Consider the following 27,119-nt stretch of genomic DNA (forward strand, 5'->3'; position numbering starts at 1 on the left):
GACTCAAGGAAGCCACTTGGTATGGTACAAAGTGCTCTGAACACAAGGTCAGAAGACCCAGACACTGCCACTAGCTGGCTGTGTGAACTTGGGGAATTGATGTCATCTCTCTGAGGCTTGCATCAGCATCCTCATTTGTAAGTGGTAGGAGCTAGGATGACCTTGAAACTTCCTTTCTGCCCCACCATTACTGATTCCATGGCTATAGCTATGGCCTGGTTTTTTAGTAGGACCAGTTCAGGCCTTAATAACATATAGACACTAACATAACATAATAAAATAAAATTTAAAAAAATTTAAAAATAAATAAATGACATATAGATTCCCTGAATAATAGGAAGTTTATTTCCCTTTAGCATTACAGGGCTGCTGATCAAGGTGACCAGCTGTCTCTCCTCTATTTAGATACTTGGGTTGGTGGTGGCTCTTCTATCTTCACGTATAACTTCCAGGGTGCCCTGGGAATTGTGACTTCTGAGGTGCCCTGGGGATTGTTGTACAGCTGGTGGGTGGGGAAAAAAGATGAAAGATCACTCATGGGAAGGTTTTGTGGGATAAGCTTAGAAGAGACACACATTAGTTTTGCTCACATTTCATTATCCAGATTTTAGTCCCATGGCCACACCTAGCTGCAAGTGAGGCTGGGAAGTCATGTCTAGCTCTATGCCCAAGAAGAGGAAATGGGTTTTACTGAGTGTTTACAAGGTTCTACCACAGTTAGTGTTGCTTCTGAGGCACCAGGAAATCCCTCTCCTTCCACTCTCCTGATCTCTCACTCCTGCTGCCTTGGAGAAATAGCAAGTTCTTATGATTTATGTTCTTTTTCTTTCAGAGAAGAAACCCTCCTGTAACCCTCCACTCTGGGGACCTGGGACATCCTTCAACTGTATAGGTGGCTGCTTAGTCTGTGCTCTGCAGGACAGTAGGATTTTACCACCTTCTTAGAGGGTTCTGTGTGCTGATTGTGCTTCTCACCTAATTTACTTCACAACAATATAGTACAACAAGGTTTTGCTTGATGGGATATTATCCTTGCCTTTAGAGGTTAAGAGTAAGAACTTCAGAGTCAGGGAGGTCTAGATTTAGACTCTGGCTTGCCTGCTAATGGCCTTGAATAAGTTATTTAACCTCTGAGCTTCAGTTTCCTTACCCATAATGTGAGGATAGTAGTGCCTACCTTGATATGGGTGAGATGGCTTGTATGGCATTTGGCACACAGTTTACTGTTATTCATAGTAATAGCTATTTGCAAATAAATACTAACCCGAGTAGGTCATGCTGGGAGTTTGTTTTAGCTAACTGCATGGGGTGCAGAGCACATTGATAGATTTATGAGAATTATTTGTTTTTTAATTTTTTTATTGTTATGTTTATCACCATACATTACATCATTAGTTTTTGCTGTAGTGGTCCATGATTCATTGTTTGTGCATAAAACCCAGTGCTCCACGCAGAACGTGCCCTCTTTAATAACCATCACCAGGCTAACCCATCCCCCCACCCTCCTTCCCTCTAGAAACCTCAGTTTGTTTTTCAGAGTCCATCATCTCTCATGGTTCATCTCCCCCTCCGACTTACTCCCCTTCATTCTTCCCTTCCTGCTATCTTCTTCTTCTTCTTCTTTTTTTCTTAACATATATTGCATTATTTGTTTCAGAAGTACAGATCTGTGATTCAACAGTCTTGCACAATTCACAGTGCTCACCATAGCACATACCCTCCCCAATGTCTATCACCCAGCCACCCCATCCCTCCCACCCCCCACCACTCCAGCAACCCTCAGTTTGTTTCCTGAGGTGAAAAATTCCTCATATCAGTGAGGTCATATGATACATGTCTTTCTTTGATTGACTTATTTCACTCAGCATAACACCCTCCAGGTCCATCCACGTCGTTGCAAATGGCAAGATCTCATTCCTTTTTATGGCTGCATAATATTCCATTGTGTATATATACTACTGCTTCTTTAACCATTCATCTGTCGATGGACATCTTGGCTCTTTCCACAGTTTGGCTATTGTGGACATTGCTGCTATAAACATTGGGGTGCATGTACCCCTTCGGATCCCTACATTTGTATCTTTGGGGTAAATACCCAGTAGTGCAATTGCTGGATCGTATGGTAGCTCTATTTTCAACTGTTTGAGGAACCTCCACACTGTTTTCCAGAGGGGTTGCACCAGCCTGCATTCCCACCAACAGAATAGGAGGGTTCCCCTTTCTCCATATCCCCGCCAACATCTGTTGTTTCCTGACTTGTTAATTTTAGCCATTCTGACGGGTGTGAGGTCATATCTCATTGAGGTTTAGATTTGGATTTCCCTGATATGAGCGATGTTGAGCACTTTTTCATGTGTCTGTTGGCCATTTGGATGTCTTCTTTGGAAAAATGTCTGTTCATGTCTCCTGCCCATTTCTTGATTGGATTATTTGTTCTTTCGATGTTGTGTTTGATAAGTTCTTTATAGATTTTGGATACTAGCCCTTTATCTGATATGTCATTTGCAAATATTTTCTCCCATTCTGTCGGTTGTCTTTTGGTTTTGTGGACTGTTTCTTTTGCTGTGCAAAAGCTTTTTATCTTGATGAAATCCCAATACTTCATTTTTGCCCTTGCTTCCCTTGCCTTTGGCGATGTTTCTAGGAAGAAGTTGCTGCGTCTGAAGTCGAAGAGGTTGCTGCCTGTGTTCTTCTTTAGGATTTTCATGGACTCTTGTCTCACGTTTAGGTCTTTCAACCATTTGGAGTCTATTTTTGTGTGTGGTGTAAGGAAATGGTCCCGTTTCATTCTTCTGCATGTGGCTGTCCAATTTTCCCAACACCATTTGTGGAAGAGACTGTCTTTATTCCACTGGACATTCTTTCCTGCTTTGTCAAAGATGAGTTGACCATAGAGTTGAGGGTGCATTTCTGGGCTCTCTATTCTGTTCCATTGATCTATGTGTCTGTTTTTGTGCCAGTACCATACTGTCTTGATGATGACAGCTTTGTAATAGAGCTGGAAGTCCGGAATTGGGATGCCGCCAGCTTTGCTTTTCTTTTTCCATATTCCTCTGGCTATTCGGGGTCTCTTCTGGTTCCATACAAATTTTAGGATTATTTGTTCCATTTCTTTGAAAAAAAGTGGATGGTGTTTTGATGGGGATTGCATTGAATGTGTAGATTGCTCTAGGTAGCATTGACATCTTCACAATGTTTGTTCTTCCAATCCATGAGCATGGAACATTTTTCCATTTCTTTGTGTCTTCTTCAATTTCTTTCATGAGTATTTTATAGTTTTCTGAATACGGATCCTTTGCCTCATTGGTTAAATTTATTCCTAGGTATCTTATGGTTTTGGGTGCAACTATAAATAAAATCGACTCCTTGATTTGTCTCTCTTCTGTCTTGTTGTTGGTGGATAGGAATGCCACTGATTTCTGTGCATTGATTTTATAGCCTGCTACTTGACTGAATTCCTGTATGAGTTCTAGCAGTTTTGGGGTGGAGTCTTTTGGGTTTTCCACATAAAGTATCATATCATCTGCAAAGAGTGAGAGTTTGACTTCTTCTTTGCCGATTTGGATGCCTTTGATTTCTTTTTGTTGTCTGATTGCTGTGGCTAGGACTTCTAGTACTATGTTGAATAGCAGTGGTGATAGTGGACATCCCTGCCGCATTCCTGACCTTAGGGGTAAAGCTCTCAGCTTTTCCCCATTGAGAATGATATTCGCTGTAGGTTTTTCATAGATGGCTTTTATGATATTGAGGTAGGTACCCTCCATCCCTATACTCTGAAGAGTTTTGATCAAGAAAGGATGCTGTCCTTTGTCAAATGCTTTTTCTGCATCTATTGAGAGGATCCTATGATTCTTGTTCTTTCTTTTGTTAATGTCTTGTATCACGTTGATTGATTTGTGGATGTTGAGCCAACCTTGCAGCCCAGGGATAAATCCCACTTGGTCATGGTGAATAATCCTTTTAATGTACTGTTGGATCCTATCGGCTAGTATTTTGGTGAGAATTTTTGCATCCATGTTCATCAAGGATATTGGTCTGTAATTCTCCTTTTTGATGGGGTCTTTGTCTGGTTTGGGGATCAAGGTAATGGTGGCCTCATGAAATGAGTTTGGAGGTTTTCCTTCCATTTCTATTTTTTGGAACAGTTTCAGGAGAATAGGTATTAATTCTTCTTTAAATGTTTGGTAGAATTCCCCTGGGAAGCCATCTGGCCCTGGGCTTTTGTTTGTTGGGAGATTTTTGTTGACTGCTTCCATTTCCTTAGTGGTTATAGGTCTGTTCAGGTTTTCTACTTCTTCCTGGTTCAGTTTTGGTAGTTGATACATCTCTTGGAATGCACCCATTTCTTCCAGGTTATCTAATTTGCTGGCATAGAGTTGCTCATAATATGTTCTTAGAATTGTTTGTATTTCTTTGGTGTTGGTTGTGATCTCTCCTCTTTCATTCATGATTTTGTTGATTTGGGTCATTTCTCTTTTCTTTTTGATAAGTCTGGCCAGGGGTTTATCAATCTTGTTAATTCTTTCAAAGAACCAGCTCCTAGTTTCGTTGATCTGTTCTACTGTTCTTTTGGTTTCTAGTTCATTGATTTCTGCTCTGACCTTTATGATTTCTCTTCTCCTGCTGGGTTTAGGCTTTCTTTCTGTTCTTACTCCCATTCCTTTCAGTGTAGGGTTAGGTTGTGTATTTGAGACCTTTCTTGTTTCTTGAGAAAGGCTTGTATTGCTATATACTTTCCTCTCAGGACTGCCTCGCTGTATCCCAAAGATTTTGAACAGTTGTGTTTTCATTTTCATTGGTTTCCATGCATTTTTTTAATTCTTCTTTAATTTCCTGGTTGACCCATTCGTTCTTTAGTAGGATGCTCTTTAGCCTCCATGTATTTGAGTTCTTTCCGACTTTCCTCTTGTGACTGAGTTCTAGTTTCAAAGCATTGTGGTCTGAAAATAGGGAATAATCCCAATCTTTTGGTATTGGTTGAGACCTGATTTGTGACCTAGGATGTGATCAATTCTGGAGAATGTTCCATGGGCACTAGAGAAGAATGTGTATTCCGTTGCTTTGGGATGGAATGTTCTGAATATGTCTGTGAAGTCCATTTGGTCCACCGTTTCATTTAAAGTCTTTATTTCCTTGTTGATCTTTTGCTTAGATGATCTGTCCATTTCAGTGAGGGGGGTGTTAAAGTCCCCCACTATTATTGTATTGTTGTCAATGTGTTTCTTTGCTTTTGTTATTAATTGCCTTATATAATTGACTGCTCCCATGTTAGGGGCATAGATATTTACAATTGTTAGATCTTCTTGTTGGATAGACCCTTTAAGTAGGATATAGTGTCCTTCCTCATCTCTTATTACAGTCTTTGTTTTAAAATATAATTTGTCTGATATAAGAATTGGCACCCCAGCTTTCTTTTGGTGTCCATTAGCATGGTAAATTGTTTTCCACCCCCTCACTTTCAATGTGGGGGTGTCTTTGGGTCCAAAATGAGTCTCTTGCAGACAGCATATCGATGGGTCTTGTTTTCTAATCCACTCTGATAGCCTGTGTCTTTTGATTGGGGCATTTAGCCCATTTACATTCAGGGTAACTATTGAAAGATATGAATTTAGTGCCACTGTATTGCCTGTAAAGTGACTGTGACTGTATATTGTCTGTGTTCCTTTCTGATCTATGCTGCTTTTAGGCTCTCCCTTTGCTTAGAGGACCCCTTTCAATATTTCTTTTAGGGCTGGTTTTGTGTTTGCAAATTCCTTTAGTTTTTGTTTGTCCTGGAAGCCTTTTATCTCTCCTTCTATTTTCAATGACAGCCTAGCTGGCTATAGTATTCTTGGCTGCATATTTTTCTCGTTTAGTGCTCTGAAGATATCATGCCAGTCCTTTCTGACCTGCTAGGTCGCTGTGGATAGGTCTGTTGCCAGTCTAATGTTTCTACCAGTGTAGGTTACACATCTTTTCTCCCGAGCTGCTTTCAGGATTTTCTCTTTGTCTCTGAGACTTGTAAGTTTTACTATTAGATGTCGGGGTGTTGACCTATTTTTATTGATTTTGAGAGGGCTTCTCTGTGCCTCCTGGATTTTGGTGCCTGTTTCTTTCCCTAACTTAGGGAAGTTCTCTGCTATAATTTGCTCCAATATACCTTCTGCCCCTCTCTCTCTTTCTTCTTCTCCTGGGATCCCAATTATTCTAATGTTGTTTCGTCTTATCGTATTGCTTACCTCTCGCATTCTGCCCTCGGGATCTAGTAGTTATTTATCTCTCTTTTTCTCAGCCTCTTTATTTTCCATCATTTGGTCTTCTATATTGCTGATTCTCTCTTCTGCCTCATTTATCCTAGCAGTTAGTGCCCCCATTTTTGATTGCACCTCATTAATAGCCTTTTTGATTTCGACTTGATTAGATTTTAGTTCTTTTATTTCTCCAGAAAGGGTTTCTCTAATAACTTCCACGCTGTTTTCAAGCCCAGCTAGTATCTTAAAGTCATGATTCTGACCTCTAGGTCCGACATCGTACTAATGTCCATATTGAGTAGGTCCCTGGCAGACGGTACTACCTCTTGTTCTTTTCGCTGAGGTGATTTTTTTCGTCTTGTCATTTTGTCCAGAGGAGAATAGGTGAATGAGAGAACAAAATGCTTACAGGGCAACAACGTCCCCAGCAAATATACTCTATACAAATCAGAAAAGACCTGATACCAGGGGACAAGAAAGGGAAAGAAAGAAAAAAGAAAGAGAAAAAAAAAAAAAAAGAAAAAGATAAAAACAAACAAAACAAAAAAAAAAACAGAATATGATCAAATATGATCAGGCTAGTGCATAGATCAGTGCCACACACTAAATTTTGGGTGTATTTTGGTCTGTTAGAAGGAAGTGCCTCCTAAAGTTTTAAAGGAAGAAAGACATATATGTACAAAATAAGGGTTGATACAATGAAGGGATGGAAGATGACTGTAAAGATGAAAATTATAAAAGGTTTTATAAATGGAATTGATAAGATAAGAAGTTGTTTGAAAGAAGAAAGAAGAAGATTTAAGAAAAAAAAAGGAGATTCTGTGATTAGGCAGGAGACTAGAACAAAGCCATACACTAGTGATTTAGGGTATATTTTGATCTGTTAGAAGAAACTGTATCTCTAAATTTTAAAGAGAGAAGAACTTATATATAGATGCCAAAAATAAGGGTAACTACTATGAAGGGATAAAATATGACTCTAAAAATGAAAAATAAAAAATGTTTTTTTTTAAAAAGGGATTGGTAAGATGTTGGTTGAAAAAGGGAAAAAGAAAAATTCAAAAAAAACCCCACAAAAAACAGTTTAAAAAATTAACTTTGAAAAACTAATGAATCATGGTAAAAAAGCCTTGAATTCTATGGGCAGTATTCCCCTAGCGCTGGAGTTCTCCCGTTCTCCTTGATCGGTAAACTTGGTCTTGGCTTGCTGGCTGTTCGTGCTGGTCTTCTGGGGGAGGGGCCTGTTGCCGTGGTTCCCAAATGTCTTTGCCGGAGGCGGAATTGCCCCGCCCTTGTCGGTCGGGCTAAGCAAGCTGCTCGGGTTTGCTCTCAGGAGCTTTTGTTCCCTGCAAGCTCTCCATACAGCTTTGGAGGACCAGGGTGAAAATGGTGGCCTCCCACTCTCTGCCCATAGGAGCTGAGAACTCAGGGCCCCACTCCTCAGTGCGCCCCTAGAGAAAAGCAGTCAGTCACTCCCATCTCCCTGGTCTCCGGCCACACTCTGTGCTCACCCAGCCTTTGACCGAGCGTTTCTATCTCTGGCACCTGACTCGGTGTGGAGTCTCCAAACCCATCAGATCCCTGAGGTGCACTCCCACACCGCTCCTCCCAGGGGAGGAAGGGGAGTCTCCCCTGCTCTGCTGCTTGTTGGGTCCCTGCTGGAGACGCAGTGGCCTGAGTGGGCCACGGATCACAGTTTATGGCCACCCTGTGCTGAGAGCCCGCGCCTCGGCTCCGTCTCTGCAGCCGGCTTCCCCGCTCCGACACCTGGGAGCTCTGCTGCACTCAGGCACCCCCGGTCTTTCTGTGACCCCGAGGGTCCTGAGTCCACACTGTCCCGCGAGGTTTCCACCTCCCGCTCAGCCACTGGAGTGACGTCCCTCAGCAGAGCCGACTTCTAAAAGTTCCGATTTTGTGCTCCACGGCTCTAGCACTTGCGAGAAGCGGCCGACGGAGGCCCCCTCCCCCGCCATCCATCCTCCCAAATATCGCCTCGGATTCACTTCTCCGCATGTCCTATCTTCCAGTAAGTGGTCGCTTCTCTGTTCAGAGAGTTGTTGCTACTCTCCTCTTCGATCTCCTGTTGAGTTCGTAGGTGTTCAGAATGGTTTGATCCCTATTCAGCTGAATTCCTGAGACCAGAGGAAATCCAGGTCTCCTACTCCTCTGCCATCTTGCTCCGCCCCCCGTATGAGAATTATTTTTAATTTGAGTTCTCACTAGGCACCAGGTACTGGAGGGATAGAGATAAATAAGACATATCTTCTGGTTTATAGAGCTCATAATCCTAATGGGTAGCTGTTGGCAAGATTGAGCTTATCTCTTGGCTAAGCTTTCCACAGATATCATTCCTCCACCCGTGCCTGGAGTAGGCATTTTCTGTACATATGATGTACTGTTCCCTGAATTCCAGAGTTATACGACCAACTGCATACCTGGCATCTTCGATAATATCCCAAACTTAGCATGACTGAAATGGAACTCTTGAATCCCCCTTGCAACTTGTTCTTTCTACTGTCTTCCCTGTCTTGGAAAAAGATACCACCAATATCCACTCAGTTGTTCATGCCAAAAACCTATTTTTCACCACTTCCTCTTTGTCTCTTAACACTAGCATCCAATTTATCATCAAGCCCCTCTCTGTTCTACCTTTAATTCATGTATCACAACTACCCTGTTGTTTCATCTTGCCTGCTATTATGGTTGTCCAAGAAACATGATCTCTTTCCTGGACTAGGGCAATTGTTTCTTAATGGATATCCTTGAATTTGTTATCTCTCCTCAGCAACTGGGATGATATTTTAAAGATCGTGTGACTCCCATATGACTCCGGAGCCACTTCTCTCTGGTCTCATCCATCACTGTTCCCCTCACACACTGTCACCAGACGCTCTGGTCTTCTTGTTCTCACCTCCTCCTATTCCTTCTGCCAGAATTCCTCTTCCTTCAGGACACATGGCTGAATCCTTCTCTTCGTGCCTCAGCCCAAATACAATCCTCTTAGAGAGGCCTTCCCTGACTTCTTTTATCTCATGTAAGTTAGTCCTCATCCCACCTCCCCAGAATAGTAACTCAGTTGACTGACTTGTTTTAGTTCCTTGTGAGCACTGAAATAATATAATCTAGTTATCTGTCCTCCCCATAGAATGTGAGCCTCCTGAGGTCAAAGATATTTCTGTTACCCCAACCCTGCCTGGCACTTGAGAGTGGTGGTGGACATGGAGGTGGTGATGGTAGATATGGTGGTTGTGGTGATGGTGGTGGTTGGTGGTAGTGATGGTGGTTTGGGAATAGTTGTTGGTAGTAGTAGAGGTAGAGGTAGAGATGGTGGTGGTGGAGGTATGGTGGTGGTTGGTTGGTGATATTTGGGGTGATAGTAGAAGTGGATGTGGGGGCATTGGTGGGTGTTGATGGTGGTGGGGGTGAGAGTGGTAGCGGTTAGTGGTGGTTGGTGCTGGGGTTGTCGTACTGGTGGTGATGGTGGTTATGAAGATCATGATGGTGGTGGTGGTGGGGAGTGATAGAAGAGTTGGTAAGAGGCATTTTTCAGAGAGAAGGAACATTATTGCAAAGACTCTGAAGTCAGTGACCTTGTAAGTCTTGTTCAGAATTTTTATCTGTTGTTTATTAAAAGAAAACAGTGCTAACTACATCTGTCATGACTACCTCTATTTTCACTAATGCCTTTTGACAATCTGTAAAGTGCCTTCCTCACTCTGGGCCAGTGGTTTGTACTAATCTTCCTGCTTTTTTTTTCTCTCCGTAGTTCCCTTCCCAGTGGCCTGTCAGAAAGATTCATTAGCTGACCTCATGTTCCTAGTGGATGAGTCAGTTGGCACCAGACAAAATTTAAGGTACCTGCAGAATTTCCTCAGGAACATTGCCACCTCCATGGATGTGAGGTACAGCTGCACACGCCTTGGACTTATGAGTTACAGTGATAGAGCCAAGATTATTTCCTTTCTAAATTCAAGCACAACCCAGTATGAATTTCAGGAGCAAATCCAGAAGCTTTTTGTCCAGGCTGGGAAATCCAATGCTGGGGCTGCCATTGAGAAGATGAGGCTAGAAGCCTTCTCAGAGTCAACTGGCAGCAGAAGGGACCAGGGAGTGCCTCAGATCGCAGTCTTGGTCACTCACAGACCATCAACTGATGAAGTGCGCGATGTCGCAATACAGCTTCGGCTGCAGGATGTGACTGTATTTGGCGTGAACATCCAAGGGGCTGACAACACCCAGTTAGAAGAAATAGTGTCTTACCCTCCGAGACAAATGGTTTCCATGCTCAAGTCCTATGCAGACTTGGAAGCTTACAGTAAAAACTTCCAGAAAAAGCTCCACAATGAAATTTGGTCCCAAATTTCTACTCGTGCTGAGCAAATGGACCTTGACAGAACAGGTATGTTTAAAACAAAACAAAACAAAACAATTTTCTTATTATAAAAGTAATATGAGTAATGGCCTAGAGTAGGGGCAGGAGTGAGGACTGACTGTAATGCATGAGGGAACTTTGGTAGTTAGGGAAATAGTCTAAGACTAGATTTTGGTTTTGGTTGCAGAACTTTATAAATTTACTAAAAATCATCAAATGATTACAAAGGGTGAATTTTTTAGTGTGTAGATCGTACCTCAATAAAATGTAAAAAAGTAATATGTGTGAATTATAAAATAGTTTAATAATATTGATGAACGTGAAGAAAATAAAATAATTTATAAACCTGTCTTTCAGATAAAACCATTTTTAACATTTATTTCTCATGTCTTTTGGTTTCTTCTCTCTCCCTATTACTTATGTACACACACACACACACACACACACACACACACACACACATTTTATTTTTATTTATTTATTGACTTAGGAGGGGGAGGGCCAGAGGAACAGGGCAAAAGAGAATCTTAAGTGGGCTCCACGTCCAGTGTGGAGCCAGACTTGGGGTTTGGGCTCATGGCCTGAGCTGAAATCAAGAGTTGAAAGCTTAACCTGCCGAGCCACCCAGGTGCCCACATACACATTTTTAAAAGATGGTATAGCATCAGACGTCTTAGTGCTGCCCAACAGAACTTTCTGTGATTAAATGTTCTCCATTGGCTCTGTCCAGTAAGGCAGTCACTGGCCACATGTGACTATTGAGCACTTGAAATGTGACTAGTGTAACTGAGGCTCTGAATTTTAAATTTAATTTTAATTCAATTTAGTTTTGATAGCCACATGTAGCTGATGGCTATTGTACCGTACAGTGCAGGAATATATAGTTGGGTAATACAAATTACATTTGGGTGTGACCAACAGAAATAAAAACAGCAGTTAACCATGAGGATGAAACTATTTTTTTCTGTTTCACAAATAAGTCCTAAGGTAGGTAGACAGAGCTGGTGTGGTATACCACAGTGTCAGGAACCCTGTTTCTCTCTACATTATTTTTTTGCCATTTGTAGTTTTTATTCCCAGGATCATAGTCCAAGATAATTGCTCCTGGTGTCACATTCATATGCAACAAGCAAGAATGATAAAAAAAGAAGGAAGTAGGCAGGCTTCCACCTTTTTCTTCAAAGATATTCCCAGAAATTACACATATCATTTCTGTTTACATCCCGGTGGCCAGAACTTAGTCACATGTCACACCTTTGTAAAAATGGGAGCTGGAAAATGTAGTCTTTATTTAGGGCTGCCAGTATCTTGGTAAAAACTGGGGGTTTAATTAGTGTATTATAGGCGACAATAATATTGGGGATAACCAGTATTATCGTCCTTACCCACTTTTCTGTCAACCTTGTATCATGAACTTTCATCCATTTCCTTAAATATTATTTTGCAACATTCTTTTTAAGTTGGCAATAAAATTCCACAGTATGAATGGAATATAATTTGTTTAACATATCCTAAACTGTTGGATACACAGGTCGTTACACGTGTCTTTCCCTTCTAAACATCTTGGATAATATCATCCTTGCACCTATATCTTTATGTACAACCATGAGTATTTTTGCACTTTTTGATCTTTTCTATTATGTTTGTCTTCCATCATTCTAGTGAAGATATCCTAGTTAAGATGCACTATGAATCTGCTATAGTTTTACTAAGCTCTTTTCAAAGGTACATATCAAGAGATACTTGATGTGACTTTGTGTTTACCTAATTCTGAGATACCTGTTGTCTTCATACATTTTCTTTGTGGATAAAATGCTTCTGAACAATTGGAACTGGAATTTGGCAGAACTCACATGGAAAAGAATTGTAATCTTCCAATGGTATTAAAGGCCAATTTTAAACTCAGACCCATCAGTTGAAGGTTTAAGAATTCATCCTGGGCAAGCCCTGGATTTTCTGTGGCATGTATACATTACACACAGGAGCAAGAAACAAGTCCTCTGTTCCCTCCTGAGTGACCTGTGGGGGAATTCCCCAAGGGGCAGCCACCTTGGTCTAGTACCAATTATTAGGGCACAGGAGGGATGTGTAGTGTGGTCTCTTTGGAGACTTTACAATCATGTGACAAATAAATTATTATTTTCATTATAGAAATTCTAAATGGGAAGTTATGGGACCAAGGCTAGAGGCAAGGGCCATCCAAGGGGGATAGCTGTTCTTCATAAGGCCTCGGTAGGTGGCTTTTTATTAATTCAGTGGCTCTCAAAAATTGGTACCTGACTCAGGTTGAGTTCCTCAAAAGTAGATGCCAGAGAAGGCTTTGTGTGAAATTGATATATTAGAAAATATACCCAGGGAAAACTGGAGATTGGTACTAAAGTGAGGGTTGGGACCAGGAAGGGAAGGATGATAAGCCAAGTCCCATGGAGGTTCAATTCTACAGGGCCATTCTAGAGACAGTGTAGGTTAAACCTTAGAATTGTCCCAGTCAGGGGGCAGTGTATCTAGAGAATTTATATTCCAGCACATGAGAGAATGTACATTTCCAGGCACTTCTTCAAGCCCCAGGCAAAGAAGGCTCTAGCATACTGAGCGCAACCTACCCACAAACAGACACAGGTGTGAGCCCTTAGAATGAGAGTGTTAGGAGCCAATGGGCACAGAAATGGTAGAGTTTGAGGGGATACAGGCTAAGCACCAACCGTATCTGCTGCGAACTTATCAGTTTCCTGGGGAGTTTATCACTAATTCATTGGCCCAAGCCCTCCCCAAAACCTAATGAATCAGTCTCAAAGTAGGGCCTGGGCACTTGCATTTTAGTAAGGTCCCTTATAAACTCCTGTTAGCAATGTTTGAGAATCTTGATCTTAGTGAATTTGCCATGGTCTAGAGTATGATGGCCAGCTTCGTAGTTTCAGAATGGTCAAACACAGAGAACCAATCTATATTGACTTAGTCACTGTATCCACCACATCTGTCACAGAGTAGGTAGCCAGTTTTTTAAATGAGATTTCATTAAATCAGGAAGAGATTCACATTAATCAAACCAAGAGACTGATGTATAGAAAAAGAGTGGCAGTTATATTTATGACTATCAGTGCCCAGGGGCCTGGACATACATGTCCTCTGAGAAGTACATTTTCTGCCTATAGGCATGCATACTGAGAAACTAAATTGAAATCAGGATATTGCTGGAGGTTGCAGAATCAGAGCAATGGAATTAGTTCTATGATTGAAATGTCTAGTATCGTTCAATTGGGTAGATGACTCTGTTTTAAAGTCAAAATATACATCTCTCTCTATCTCTATCTCTGTATAACTGTATGGGTGAGACCTTTGGGCCAGGTGACACATTCTTCTTCAACATTGTCCAAACATTTTGTGATGATGGCAATGTTCTGTATTTACACTGTTGGATACAATAGTCACTAGCTACATGGGGATGTTAATAACTTGAAATGTAGCTAGTGCAACTAAAGAGCTGATTTTTGAATTTTATTGAATTTTAAGTAGTTTAAATTTACCTTTTAATAGCAACGTGTGACTAGGGGCTAGTGTATTGGACAGCACAGCTCCAAGGGCATGGCCTTGGTTACCCACCGTGACTCACATTTTTTTTCTCCTTCATTGCTGACCACCACTGTACTTATTCTGAAAAAAAACCCTGATTCTTCCTCATTAGGTATATAAATCAATCCATTCTGGTTGCTATTAAGTTTTGCTGGCCTGAGATTAATCCTATCTTTTGCAGATAACTGCTTATCTTTGCCCTAATATTTTATGTATTGATTTCATAGTTTAATTCTCAGGTCCCAACTTATTTCCAGTATTTCTGATGTCTTAAGGACCAACTCCCCATAGCCTGAAGTAGTGTCAATAGCTACAAGTTGCCAAAAAGCTGTCAAGAAAGAAAATATTGTGAAATGACTAAATTATCTTGTATTTTAAAGATCTTTTCACAGACTCAACCAGATAATTGCACAAGTAACCTAAATTTTAAAAGTATGCTCTTTCTCCTACCCAATTTCAGTAATTGATAGAGTTGTAAATAGATAATTATTAAAGTTAAAGCATGTTTCCATAGAATCTACTTAACAAAGGAAGGAACATTGAGATCTCTTTTATTTAAAATTTTTTTGTTGAAATCTTGTGATGTACCAGGTATACTAGGTGGAAACAAAGAAGGAGGCAGTTTCTGCCCTCGTGGGGCTGACACTCTGTGGCAGGAAGCAGTCTGTGCTCATGAACAAATGAATAAGATAACTTCAAAAAGTATGGGTATCATAGAGAAAATAAGATAATAGGATAGGCAATGACTGATGTGTTTTAGCTAGAGGGGAAGAAAGGGCCTTTTTGAAGAACTGGCATTTGAGTTGGCATATCCATGATGAGATAAGAAGGAACCAGCTATGTGAATATTTAGGGGGAAGAATATTCCGGAAGAGAGAAGGGCAAGTGCAAAAGCCCTGGGGCACTTTGAAAGTATGGAAAGCAGTCCAGCATGGTTGGAGCACAGTGAGTAAGATGAAGAATTGCTGGAAATAGGGTCTGAGAGAAAAGCAGGGAGAAAGTTCAGGCCAGTTTTTTATTTTTAAATTCTAAATGCAATGATAAACCACTTAAGTAGAAGAGTAATATGATCTGGTTCTAGTTTTAAATATAGTGTTCTAGTTGCTCCAGGAAGAAGAGGTTATCGGGGAAGTAAGAGCAGTAGGTCTTCTCCTCCATTCTATTTCTCAAGAAATGATAAGGCATAAACTGTCCAAAAAGTCACGTGTCAATACTAGAAAAACAATTTAACTTGCAGCCAGGAGACTTGGGAATCTGGTCCTTCCTTTTAATTAACTGGCTGTGTGACCTGAGACAAAGCACTGGAGGTCACTCTGTTTCAGTGATAGGATCATTGTTGTGAATTTCAAAGGAGAAAATGGGCATGAACAGGTTTGATGAAGCAGACAGACTCTGTGCAAATGATGAAGAGTTTTCATTCTCTAGAACCTTCATGGTCTCATGTTCCTCTATAAACCCTCTTGCAAAGTTCTCCCCAGAGTCTCTGTAATTAACAAAGAATGCATTTTCCACTTCCTTTTTTTTTTTTTTTTTTTTTTTTCAGGCTGTATAGATACAAAAGAGGCTGATATCTATTTCCTCATTGATGGCTCAACCAGCATACAGAGAAAACACTTTGAGCAAATCAAGGAATTTATGTTGGCTGTGACAGGAATGTTCAGCATTGGCCCAGACCAAGTCCAAGTTGGAGCTGTGCAGTATTCACATAAGATGAGAGTGGAGATTTATATCAGTGACAGTTCTAATTATGTGAACTTAAGAAATGCTATTTTGAACATTGAGCAACTCCAAGGCAACACCCATACCGGGGAGGCCCTGGATTTCATGCTGTCAAGAATAAAAGAGGATAGGAAGCATAGGACAAGCAAGGTTCCCTGTTACCTCATTGTGCTGACTGATGGGAGGTCCACCGATGAAGTCCTGGAGCCTGCTGAGAGATTAAGGGCTGAGCAAGTCACCATTCATGCTGTTGGCATTGGGGAGGCTAACAAAGCACAACTCCAACAAATTGCTGGGGAAGAAGAAAGGGTTAGCTTTGGGCAGAACTTTGATTCTTTAAGAAGCATAAAAAATGAAGTTGTTCAAAGAATTTGCACTGAAAAAGGTAAGCAAAACAAAAAAGTACAGAGAATACTCTGTACTTCATTAGGTACTTTGGGCAGACTAATAGGTGGGCTGAGACAAGAAGTGATGTGACCAGTTGTCTGGTTAACATTTTGCTAACTTCCTTTATCACCAGGGAGGGATTCAGCACCTTTAAACCAATTGCCAATATTGGAAAATCTCTCTGTAGACAGATGCCCTGAGGCCATCTTGAAAGTCATAAGTAGGAAGGTTGCTGAGAATATTGTGGCCTTGCCAAAGCCCACTGGTATGGCGTGTAAGAGATTCTCTCCTGTGTGTGCACCTGTGTGCATGTGTGTGTATGTGAATGTGTATGTGCATGTGCTAGTTAAAACAGATGAGCACAGTGGAAAGAAAATGGGCTCTGGCTTTAGGATCCAACTCACTTTCCTACCTGACCCTCAAACTTCCTCATCTACTAAGCAAGGGTAACACCTACATCATAGGATCCTTATAGGTTTAGCATAACACACATCAACCATCATTTCTCTATTATGAATGCATATCTAGTACACATATAACAATTGCTTATTTCTACTTGTAACAGAAACACATAGTTGCATTTTCATTCTGACTAAAACTCATGTAACAAAAGTTAGGAAGAACAATTTGCAAATTCCTCTACCTGATTGTGATTTCTTTTATTAGTAATAGCCACTTACTAATTAAAGATGATATGTGTTGATTGCTAGTATTAGCACATGAAAATTTCATGTGCTGAGGCATGTTAACTTATTGGTTAAGATAAAGGATGCTGGAGTCAATGAGTCAAAGTTCAAACCCCAACCTTATTAGCTGTGGACCTCGAACGGGTTACATACTGTCTACCTGCCTTCATCCCTGTGTGCAGGCCTAGTGAAGCTTGAAGGTGATAATGCATGAGGAACACTTAAAATAATGCACATGGGCACCTAGTAACTGCCACATAAAAAGAAGCTATGGTAGAAGTTGGTTAATGTATTCACTGATGAGAAAAATAAAAGAATTTTCACTTATTTGAACTTACAAAAGTGAAAAAGTTTTGGGATTTTCTGAGTCACTAAAATAAAAAAATAGATAAGCAATGCAACTAATGAATCATTGAATATTACATCAAAAACTAATGATGTACTGTATGTTGGTAACTGAACATAATAAAAAGGCAAAAAACAAAAAAAAAGAACAAAAAAGAAAAATGGATAGCAAATAAGTGGAGCTCACAGCAAAATCCCAAATCACAATATTGTTCATTATTCTCCCCATTATGGACAGTAGTTGGGTCTAGAAAAAGTACAAGAGTAAAAGTTCCCCAACGTTTCCTGGGGTTGATGCAAAGAAAAGTAAAAGGGTTCCAGGAAACAGAAAACAGATTGTATCTCAATCTTTCAAGGGAGACGGGCCTGGGCCAGTGTGAGGAGGTGCAGTTCATCTCCTGTGGGTCAGGTAGTTGCAGTGCAGGTGCCTGAGCACTGCACACCTGAGAGGAGGCAAGCTATGGATAAGGAAATGAGCCATAAGATGGTGAAGAGAGGCAAGGAAACTAAGGAACCAAAGCCTGAGGACCTAGAAAAACACTGACTAGTCTCAGAGCAGATGCACATGGAGTGAGACACAGTGTATTTATTGTTTAGGGGGCAAGAAAAGGGGCTGTAACAAAAAGACCCCAAACTACACAATGAGGGGTATTATTTCTCTTTTATATAATGGTCCAGGGTGACTAGTACAGGTCTAGCAGAGAGGCTATTCTGTGCTCAACACATAGCTCCCATCTTTAGGTCAAAAGTGAAGCTCTGGTTCTCTTCACCTTGCATTTGTGGAAAGGGAGAAAGGGCCATATGAGCCCACTACACTCAATTGTTTTAATGTTAAGATCCAGAAGTGGGCAAGTCACTTCTGCTCATATCTATTGACCAAAACTTAGTCACAGGCCCATGTGTAGCTTCAAGGAAGGCTAGGAAATATGGTCTTTTCCTGGGCAGTCATCTGTCTAGTTGAAACTACATTGACATGGAGGGATGGGAGACCGGATATTAGAGGAGGGGAAGCAGTCTTGTCACAAACAGATATAAGGAGGTAGACCTTGTGAATACTAAACCACATGTAAAAGTCTACTCCTTTCCATATGTTTCATGGAAGGGAGGCTTCCACACTTCACAGCCGTGGGGCCTTGCCAAGGCCACAAAGATACTTAGTGACCTCTCTATTGATGACTTTCAAGATGGCCCCAGGCAGCTTGGATCTTAAATGGTGGTTTTAATGTTCCTTGGTGGGCCTTACATAAATTATTAAAAAATAATAAGCATTGTTTTATTCTTCTTTGACTAATGCTAATTGTTTATTTTCAAATAGTATGGGATAGACTCTGTGAGTGTTGAGGGAAGGACCGCTAAGAGAATGGCAGTGACAGCAGGTAGGCCAAAGAGATAAAACTAAGGAGATACCTGCTAATGACAATATATTTACATATTATATAGAAAGAGATAGATAGATGTACTCACACATACCTGTACAATGAATTAGTAACACTGGATTTTTTCTATGGCTTATAGAAATTGGTCTTCGATGTGTACATCCATGTACATACACATATATATGTATACAAAAATATGTCCATTTCCAGTCAGTAGCATATCTACAAATTTTATATATAAATAAAGGAATAGTCCATGCTGAATGGATATGTGCTTACTAATGCACTTATTATCTCTAGTAATAAAGTTTCTCATCCCAATTTTTAATATTGATTTATAATGTTTATCAAATCACTTTAAATTATCCAAGAAAATAATGGCATATAGAGATTGCTTAGAATTTTGTGTTTCTACATTGTATATAAAACCCTGAATATTAGTCCCATGAGTGTAGGGAACTGATTGCTTTTTCTCGGATTCCTTTTTTTTGATCATCATTGCATCCTTTAACACATAACCTGATACTTGGCATTTCATACACCTCAAGAATTATGAATAAATGAATTACAGATAAATGAACGATGCATAAATGAATATATGCTTTGGAGTTGCATTTCCTCTTTAAAACTTCTTGGATTCGGTGGATTTCTGATTCAGGGTTGTAGTCAGCAGGACTCTACTACAGCAGCAGATAAAATTTTCAAATGCAGTAGCAGGTGCTTGAGTTAATTTCTGATGTTTTCTGACTAATGCATTTATTTCTGTCTTATTGTTTCTCTATATTCTGAAAATCATGTCAACCTGCCTCATTTCTGGTCTTTTTGACAACATGCAGGATGTGAAGACATGAAGGCTGACATCATGTTTCTGGTGGACAGTTCTGGCAGTATAGGACATGAAAATTTTGGAAAAATGAAAACCTTCATGAAAAACCTATTAGCTAAGATTCAGATTGGTCCAGACAGAACTCATATTGGTGTCATTCAGTCAGTGATAAAACTCAGGAAGAATTCCAGCTTAATAAATACTTTACACAAAACGAAATTTCTGATTCAATAGACAGAATGTCTCTCATCAACAAAAACACTTTGACCGGAAATGCACTAACTTCTGTAAATCAATACTTCCCCCCTGCCAAGGGGGGCCGTGTTATGGTCAAAAAGTTCTTATCCTCATCACGGATGGAGAAGCACAAGATCCTGTGAGAGAGCCTGCTAAAGCTCTTCGGGACAAAGGTGTGGTCATCTTCTCTGTGGGGGTGTTTGGTGCCAATAGGACGCAGCTGGAGGAGATCAGTGGGGATGGCAACCTGGTCTTCCACGTTGAGAACTTTGATGATCTAAAGACAATAGAAAGCAAACTCATTTTTCGTGTATGTGCTCTCCATGGTAAGTGACACTGTTATCCTTCAGGACGCTGGATGTTAGCTGTTGACTTCATAGGGTGAACAGTGGGTTGTACCATGGGCTTAGACTCTATCTGGACTTTGGTGTTAAGTTTTGGTCTTATTTATGTTGTATTAGAACACCTGTGACCTCCAGCGATATTCCAGTTTAACAATCTTGTCAGCCAGTTTGGCAACAGAGCAGTCTGGCTGTGGAGACTTCAAATCTATTCCAAAAAGTTCTCAGAATTTTCCATTGAACTTAAAACTCTTCACTACCTGCATACCTAGATTTTCCAGAAGAAAATTTTGATCCCAAATGATTCCCCAGAATTGTTTCTTGCCTACCTGTAATCATTGTCAAATAGTAAATAACTAGAAATACAAATTCATCTTCCTTTTAGTTAAATCAAATCCAATATCCTAAGCATATCCTCCCCCCAAAAATCCTCTTTATTTAAAGATATAGTGTGTATTTTCATTCCTTCACCTTATTTTTCTCCGCCTCTATCAGTGAGGCATTTTACATTTGCCTGTTTGTGTATCTATCCCTTTGGAAAATTTTAATTTGTTACTTTTTAAAAATGATTGCTCAGGATCATCATTTTTATCTCACACAAACTGTAGTGCTTTTCAGGTTGTGTCAAGCGAATCTTTAGTTTGAGTCCATCAACTTTAATGGTTCTTGGATAAGAACTTGCCATAAATCCACACATAAGACTAAAAAACACCTGTGCTTTTAAACCTACCACGGACCGTTATCTGTGTTTTGGATACAACGAAGAGAAAACACTGAAGTGTTGGTAAATTTGTTGTGTGTTGTTCCCCTGGCAGCATAGAGACTTCCCTTGGACTATATTATTCAGAATTCTGTGTGAGAAATTTTCACAAAGTTAACAAACAAAATGTCTTAGTGTAAACTCTGAGTTTTAGGCAGTGGCACTGCAATTTCTCTCATAACAGCTTAGTCTAAATGGCAATGATCCTCAAACTCTTGGTAATGTTGAGACATTCTAAGACAGGTTGGCCTTAAGACCACATCCCCACCTTCGAAATCCATGGAGGTCTTCCTGGTATTTCTTCATTTTGATAAACAACGTTTGTGGAGCATAAGATGAAATTTCAGCTGACTCACACATCAAATTGACTCATAAACATCAAGTCATGTCATTGCCCCAGGTTCCTATGGATATAGTATGGGCTCATCCATAGCATCTTAGACTTGAGAATTTGAGACCTCATTGCCAGAAATAAGGATTGGAGTTACCATATGCGGGTAGAAAATGGAGAAAGTGAAATTGTGGAAGGCATATGGTTAAGTTACATGGGGAAGAGGGAAGGGAAAGAGGGGAGAGAAACCCCACCCTTTGGAGACCTGTCCAGAGTACTCCCTTGACTTCCAATGAAGAGGAGATCTTGGGGCTGCGGGGAAGTGATAGGGCCTTAGCTCTCCCTACCTGGGGCCTTTCTGGGTTCTAATTCAGGAGGTGAGGGGAAGGAGCACAAATGAATGCAAAGAGGCGTGGTGCACATGGGACAGTTTGTCTAGAAGAAGCTGAAAAGACAGCTGCAGCCAGAGGGAGCAGGACAAAAATCCCAGCTGATACAGAAAGCCTCTGTGCTCTTTAAAAGTGCGGGCCAGTTTGGCAAACATCAGTCATATCTCACCATTATATTGATACTGAACTACCTTCTGATGTTTCCGTTCAGTTGAAAGTCTGCCTAGCAAAACACATCACATGTCCTAATGAGATATAGCAGGACAGAGTGGTGTGGCTTAAGAATCACCCATTGCAGAGTCACTGTCAAGTACAATGTCTGCAGAATCATGGTCTGGGCAAGATGTACATCACTGAGCCTCAGTTTCTTACTCTGTGAAATGGCAGCAGCCGCCTCTAACAAGTGAGACGCAGTGTCTGGCACATAGTAGGTTCATGGCAGGGGTTAGTTTTTTCTCCCTTCTCAGCTGTCTGTGTAGAATACACTGGAGAAAGATTGTGATGCCTGCTTTCTTCTTCTTTCAGATTGTAAAAATATTAAAGTGTTGGACATTGTGTTTGTGCTGGATCATTCAGGCAGCATAAACACACAAGAGCAAGAAAGCATGACGGATCTAACTATCCATTTGGTGAAGAAAGCAGATGTTGGCAGCGACCGAGTTCGGATTGGAGCTCTCAAATACTCGGACTATCCTGAGGTTCTTTTCCACCTTAGGAAATATTCAAACAGATCCGCAGTCATTGAGCACCTGAGGAGGCGCAGGAACACCGGAGGGAATACCTTTACTGCCAGGGCCCTTGATTACACAAACATAATGTTCACGGAGGAATATGGCAGCCGCATCCATCAAAATGTGAAGCAGATGCTGATCATCATCACCGATGGGGTGTCCCATGACCGAAATCTGCTCAATGAGACAGCACTGAAATTAAGAAACAAAGGCATTGATATCTACGCAGTGGGTGTAGGACAGGCCGACCAACTTGAACTTGAGGCTATGGCAGGGAGTAAAAACAATACATTCCATGTAGATAATTTCAACAAACTGAAAGATATTTACCCGCCTCTACAAGAAAAAATGTGTAGCAATGCACATGAGTGTAAGTTGTGATTTTCAGATCATATTCACCTTACCCCATTTCAGAACCTCTTGTGCCATTCCATTAATGGTCTCAGTGCAACCACTGAGCACCAGTTGCAGGCCAGACTCAGGGTTGCATGATTTGACAGAGAGACTTTTGTCCTCAAAGATCTAGGGCTGTCTAAATGGGATTATAGGCATTCTCTAGGGCCATAGGAAGTTGAAGTAGTCTAATGTGCTTTTCTAGATAAGAGCCACTAATACAGACAGAAGGATATGGGAGTTCAATATGGAGTAGTGGAGGCTGGTGGGTAGGAACAGGGAGGGAAGGGACCTAAGCTGATTCCATGAGATACCACTGGGTAGGGTAGGCTGCAGGTATCACACTTGAGGAAAGTGTAAGATTTGCCACTTGAGCTCAAAGTGAGCAACGAATTCATCTCCTTGGTTTCAGATACTAGATGATGGTATTATCTTTAAAAAAAATTGTGACTTTTCCCAAGGCAGCAGGACCTTCTCAATTCTGCCTGTTCTAGCCTGCCCCCAGACTTCCACCCTGAAATTTGGTCTCCTTGCCCTTAGTCGTGCCACCTTCCATTCCATTCTGAACACTGAGTGATATTCCTAACACACACTGGACTATTCACTGCTCTGCTTACAGTTTACAATTTCTGAATTCCTGAGTTCCATCTAGTCTTGCCCACATCGCCAACCTCATCTGTTTCTGCTCCCCACTTCACAGTCTCTCCTGTCAATCTGAAATACCTCTGTAGCTTTGTACACAGCATTCTATCCACGATGAACACACCAGGCCATATTCCCTCACTACGTCTAGTTTGTCATGTTTCAACGTTTATTTGCCAGTTTCCTGACCCAATACCTGACAGTGATCCCAGGGTGTCTCCCAGATTCTGCACCTTCTATTTATCCTGGTGGTAGCACTGAACACATATTTGCTATTTCTTTATCTTTATCTGTCACAAAACTGACTTCCTTGGGCAGGCTTGGCCTCCTGTTTATCATTGGGTCCCCACCAAATCTAGTACACCACCAGGACTATAGTCTTTTCCTACAAAGATGGAGTCTGTTCTATTCTCATCTCCCATGCCTACCCTTTGGAGGCAGATACTGAGGCAGAGTCTAGGATGCATGGTGTTTATTAGGGATCCACACCTTGTGAAGGACAGTGGGAAAGTAGGATGGGCAGAAGAAGTTGCACAGTGAGGCATGCTTGACAAAGCTCCAAACCTGGCAAAGAGCTCTGGAGCGTGTATTGCCCATTGGTGTTGTCCAGCATCAGACTAAGATGACTGGGGTGGTTATGTCCCCTTCCCACTTAGTCCCCAGATGTGGGCTGCCCTGGGAAGGGCATGGTCTTTTGCAAGACTTCTCTCTGCAGTGAGGCTGACCCTGAAGGAGCTGACAGCCAGAGGCCCTCTGTTGACCACACTCCCGCAGCTGGGCAGGAAATCCTTCCTCGAAGATCTATCTGGGCAGTCGTCTTTGTGTCTACCAGACTACCCTTAGAAAGAACTGTGTGGCAGCTGGCATTCTTTTGTCTCAATTGTCTTTAGTAATCGCTTTAGTGCTGCCCCTGTCTCAGCCACTGCATTTGATTGAACTGAGGGTAGAATATTATCCCTGGGTTATGGGACATTTCACATTGGATTTCAGGGAGATGACCCTTTGCCCTGTTCACTAGCCATTAGCACTTGTCCCATTACATTCTTTTTCTTTAAAATTTTTATTATGTTAATCACCATACATTACATCATTAGTTTTTGCTGTAGTGTTCCATGATTCATTGTTTGTGCATAAAACCCAGTGCTCCATGCAGAACGTGCCCTCTTTAATACCCATCACCAGGCTAACCCACCTTCCTACCCTCCTCCCCTCTAGAACCCTCAGTTTGTTTTTCAGAGTCTATCGTCTTTCATGGTTCGTCTCCCCCTCCAGTTCCCCCCCCATTCTTCCCCTCCTATCTTCTTCCCTTTTTTTTTCTTAACATATATTGCATTATTTGTTTCAGAGGTACAGATCTGTGATTCAACAGTCTTGCACAATTCACAGTGCTCACCATAGCACATACCCTCCCCAATGTCTATCACCCAGCCACCCCAGCCCTCCCACCCCACCCCCACTCCAGCAACCCTCAGTTTCTTTCCTGAGATTAAGAATTCCTCATATCAGTGAGATCATATGATACATGTCTTTCTCTGATTGACTTATTTCACTCAGCATAACACCCTCCAGTTCCATCCACATCATTGCAAATGTCAAGATCTCATTCCTTTTGATGGCTGCATAATATTGCATTGTATATATATATATACCACTTCTTCTTTATCCATTCATCTGTCGATGGGCATCTTGGCTCTTTCTACAGTCTGGCTATTGTGGACATTGCTGCTATAAACATTGGGGTGCACATACCCCTTCGGGTGCCTACATTTGTATCTTTGGGGTAAATACCGAGTAGTGCACTTGCTGGATCGTATGGTAGCTCTATTTACAGCTTTTTGAGGAACCTCCATACTATTTTCCAGAGTGGTTGCACCAGCTTGCATTCCCAACAACAGTGTAGGAGGGTTCCCCTTTCTCTGCATCCCCGCCAACATCTGTCGTTTCCTGACTTGTTAATTTTAGCCATTCTGACTGGTGTGAGGTGGTATCTCATTGAGGTTTAAATTTGGATTTCCCTGATGCCGAGCAATGTTGAGCACTTTTCGATGTGTCTGTTGGCCATTTGGATGTCTTCTTTGGAAAAATGTCTGTTCATATCTTCTGCCCATTTCTTGATTGGATTATTTGTATTTTGGGCGTTGAGTTTCATAAGATCTTTATAGATTTTGATACTAGCCCTTTATCTGATATGTCATTTGCAAATATCTTCTCCCATTCTGTCAGTTGTATTTTGGTTTTGTGGACTGTTTCTTTTGATGTGCGAAAGCTTTTTATCTTGATGAAATCCCAATGCTTCATTTTTGCCCTGGCTTCCCTTGCCTTTGGCGATGTTTCTAGGAAGAAGTTGCTGCGGCTGAGGTCGAAGAGGTTGCTGTCTGTGGTCTCCTTTAGGATTTTGATGGACTCCTGTCTCACATTTAGGTCTTTCAACCATTTGGAGTCTATTTTTGTGTGTGGTGTAAGGAAATGGTCCAGTTTCATTCTTCTGCATGTTGGCTGTCCAATTTTCCCAACACCATTTGTTGAAGAGACTGTCTTTTTCCCATTGGACCTTCTTTCCTGCTTTGTCAAAGATGAGTTGACCATAGAGTTGAGGGTGCATTTCTGGGTTCTCTATTCTGTTCCATTGATCTATGTGTCTGTTTTTGTGCCAGTACCATACTGTCTTGATGATGACAGCTTTGTAATAGAGCTGGAAGTCCGGAATTGTGATGCCGCTAGCTTTGCTTTTCTTTTACAACATTCCTCTGGCTATTTGGGGTCTTTTCTGGTTCCATACAAATTTTAGAATTATTTGTTCCATTTCTTTGAAAAAAGTGGATGGTATTTTGATGGGGATTGCATTGAATGTGTGTAGATTGATCTAGTTATCATTGACATCGTCACAATATTTGTTCTTCTAATCCATGAGCATGGAACGTTTTTCCATTTCTTTGTTTTCCTCAATTTCTTTCATGAGTATTTTATAGTTTTCTGAGTACAGATCCTTTGCCTCTTTGGTTAGATTTATTCCTAGGTATCTTACGGTTTTGGCTGCAATTGTAAATGGGATCAAATCCTTAATTTCTCTCTCTTCTGTCTTGTTGTTGGTGGATAGGAATGCCACTGATTTCTGGGCATTGACTTTATATCCTGCCACTTTACTGAATTCCTGTATGAGTTCTAGCAGTTTTGGGGTGGAGTCTTTTGGGTTTTCCACATAAAGTATCATATCATCTGCAAAGAGTGAGAGTTTGACTTCTTCTTTGCCGATTTGGATGCCTTTGATTTCTTTTTGCTGTCTGATTGCTGTGGCTAGGACTTCTAGTACTATGTTGAATAGCAGTGGTGATGGAGGACATCCCTGCCGCATTCCTAACCTTAGGGGGAAAGCTCTCAGTTTTTCCCCATTGAGAATGATATTCGCTGTAGGTTTTTCATAGATGGCTTTTATGATATTGAGGTAGGTACCCTCCATCCCTATACTCTGAAGAGTTTTGATCAAGAAAGGATGCTGTCCTTTGTCAAATGCTTTTTCTGCATCTATTGAGAAGATCATATGATTCTTGTTCTTTCTTTTGTTAATGTCTTGTATCACGTTGACTGATTTGGGGATGTTGAGCCAACCTTGCAGCCCAGGGATAAATCCCACTTGGTCATGGTGAATAATCCTTTTAATGTTGGATCCTATCGGCTAGTATTTTGGTGAGAATTTTTGCATCCATGTTCATCAAGGATATTGGTCTGTAATTCTCCTTTTTGATGGGTCTTTGTCTGGTTTGGGGATCAAGGTAATGGTGGCCTC

At 41.1% G+C, this 27,119-nt stretch overlaps 1 protein-coding gene across 1 annotated transcript in view; it reads left to right on the plus strand.

Moving 5' to 3' along the window:
* COL6A5 (collagen type VI alpha 5 chain) overlaps positions 1-27,119 on the plus strand; it is a 157,919-nt gene that overhangs the window by 49,184 nt on the left and 81,616 nt on the right. The window contains 6 exon segments of the mRNA XM_027584713.2: positions 9,997-10,629; positions 15,716-16,276; positions 19,522-19,671; positions 19,674-19,850; positions 19,853-20,074; positions 22,095-22,670. Coding sequence (XP_027440514.2) covers positions 9,997-10,629; positions 15,716-16,276; positions 19,522-19,671; positions 19,674-19,850; positions 19,853-20,074; positions 22,095-22,670 — 2,319 coding nt within the window.

The sequence above is a fragment of the Zalophus californianus genome, chromosome 1 (assembly GCF_009762305.2).
Source record: "Zalophus californianus isolate mZalCal1 chromosome 1, mZalCal1.pri.v2, whole genome shotgun sequence".
NCBI lineage: Eukaryota > Metazoa > Chordata > Mammalia > Carnivora > Otariidae > Zalophus > Zalophus californianus.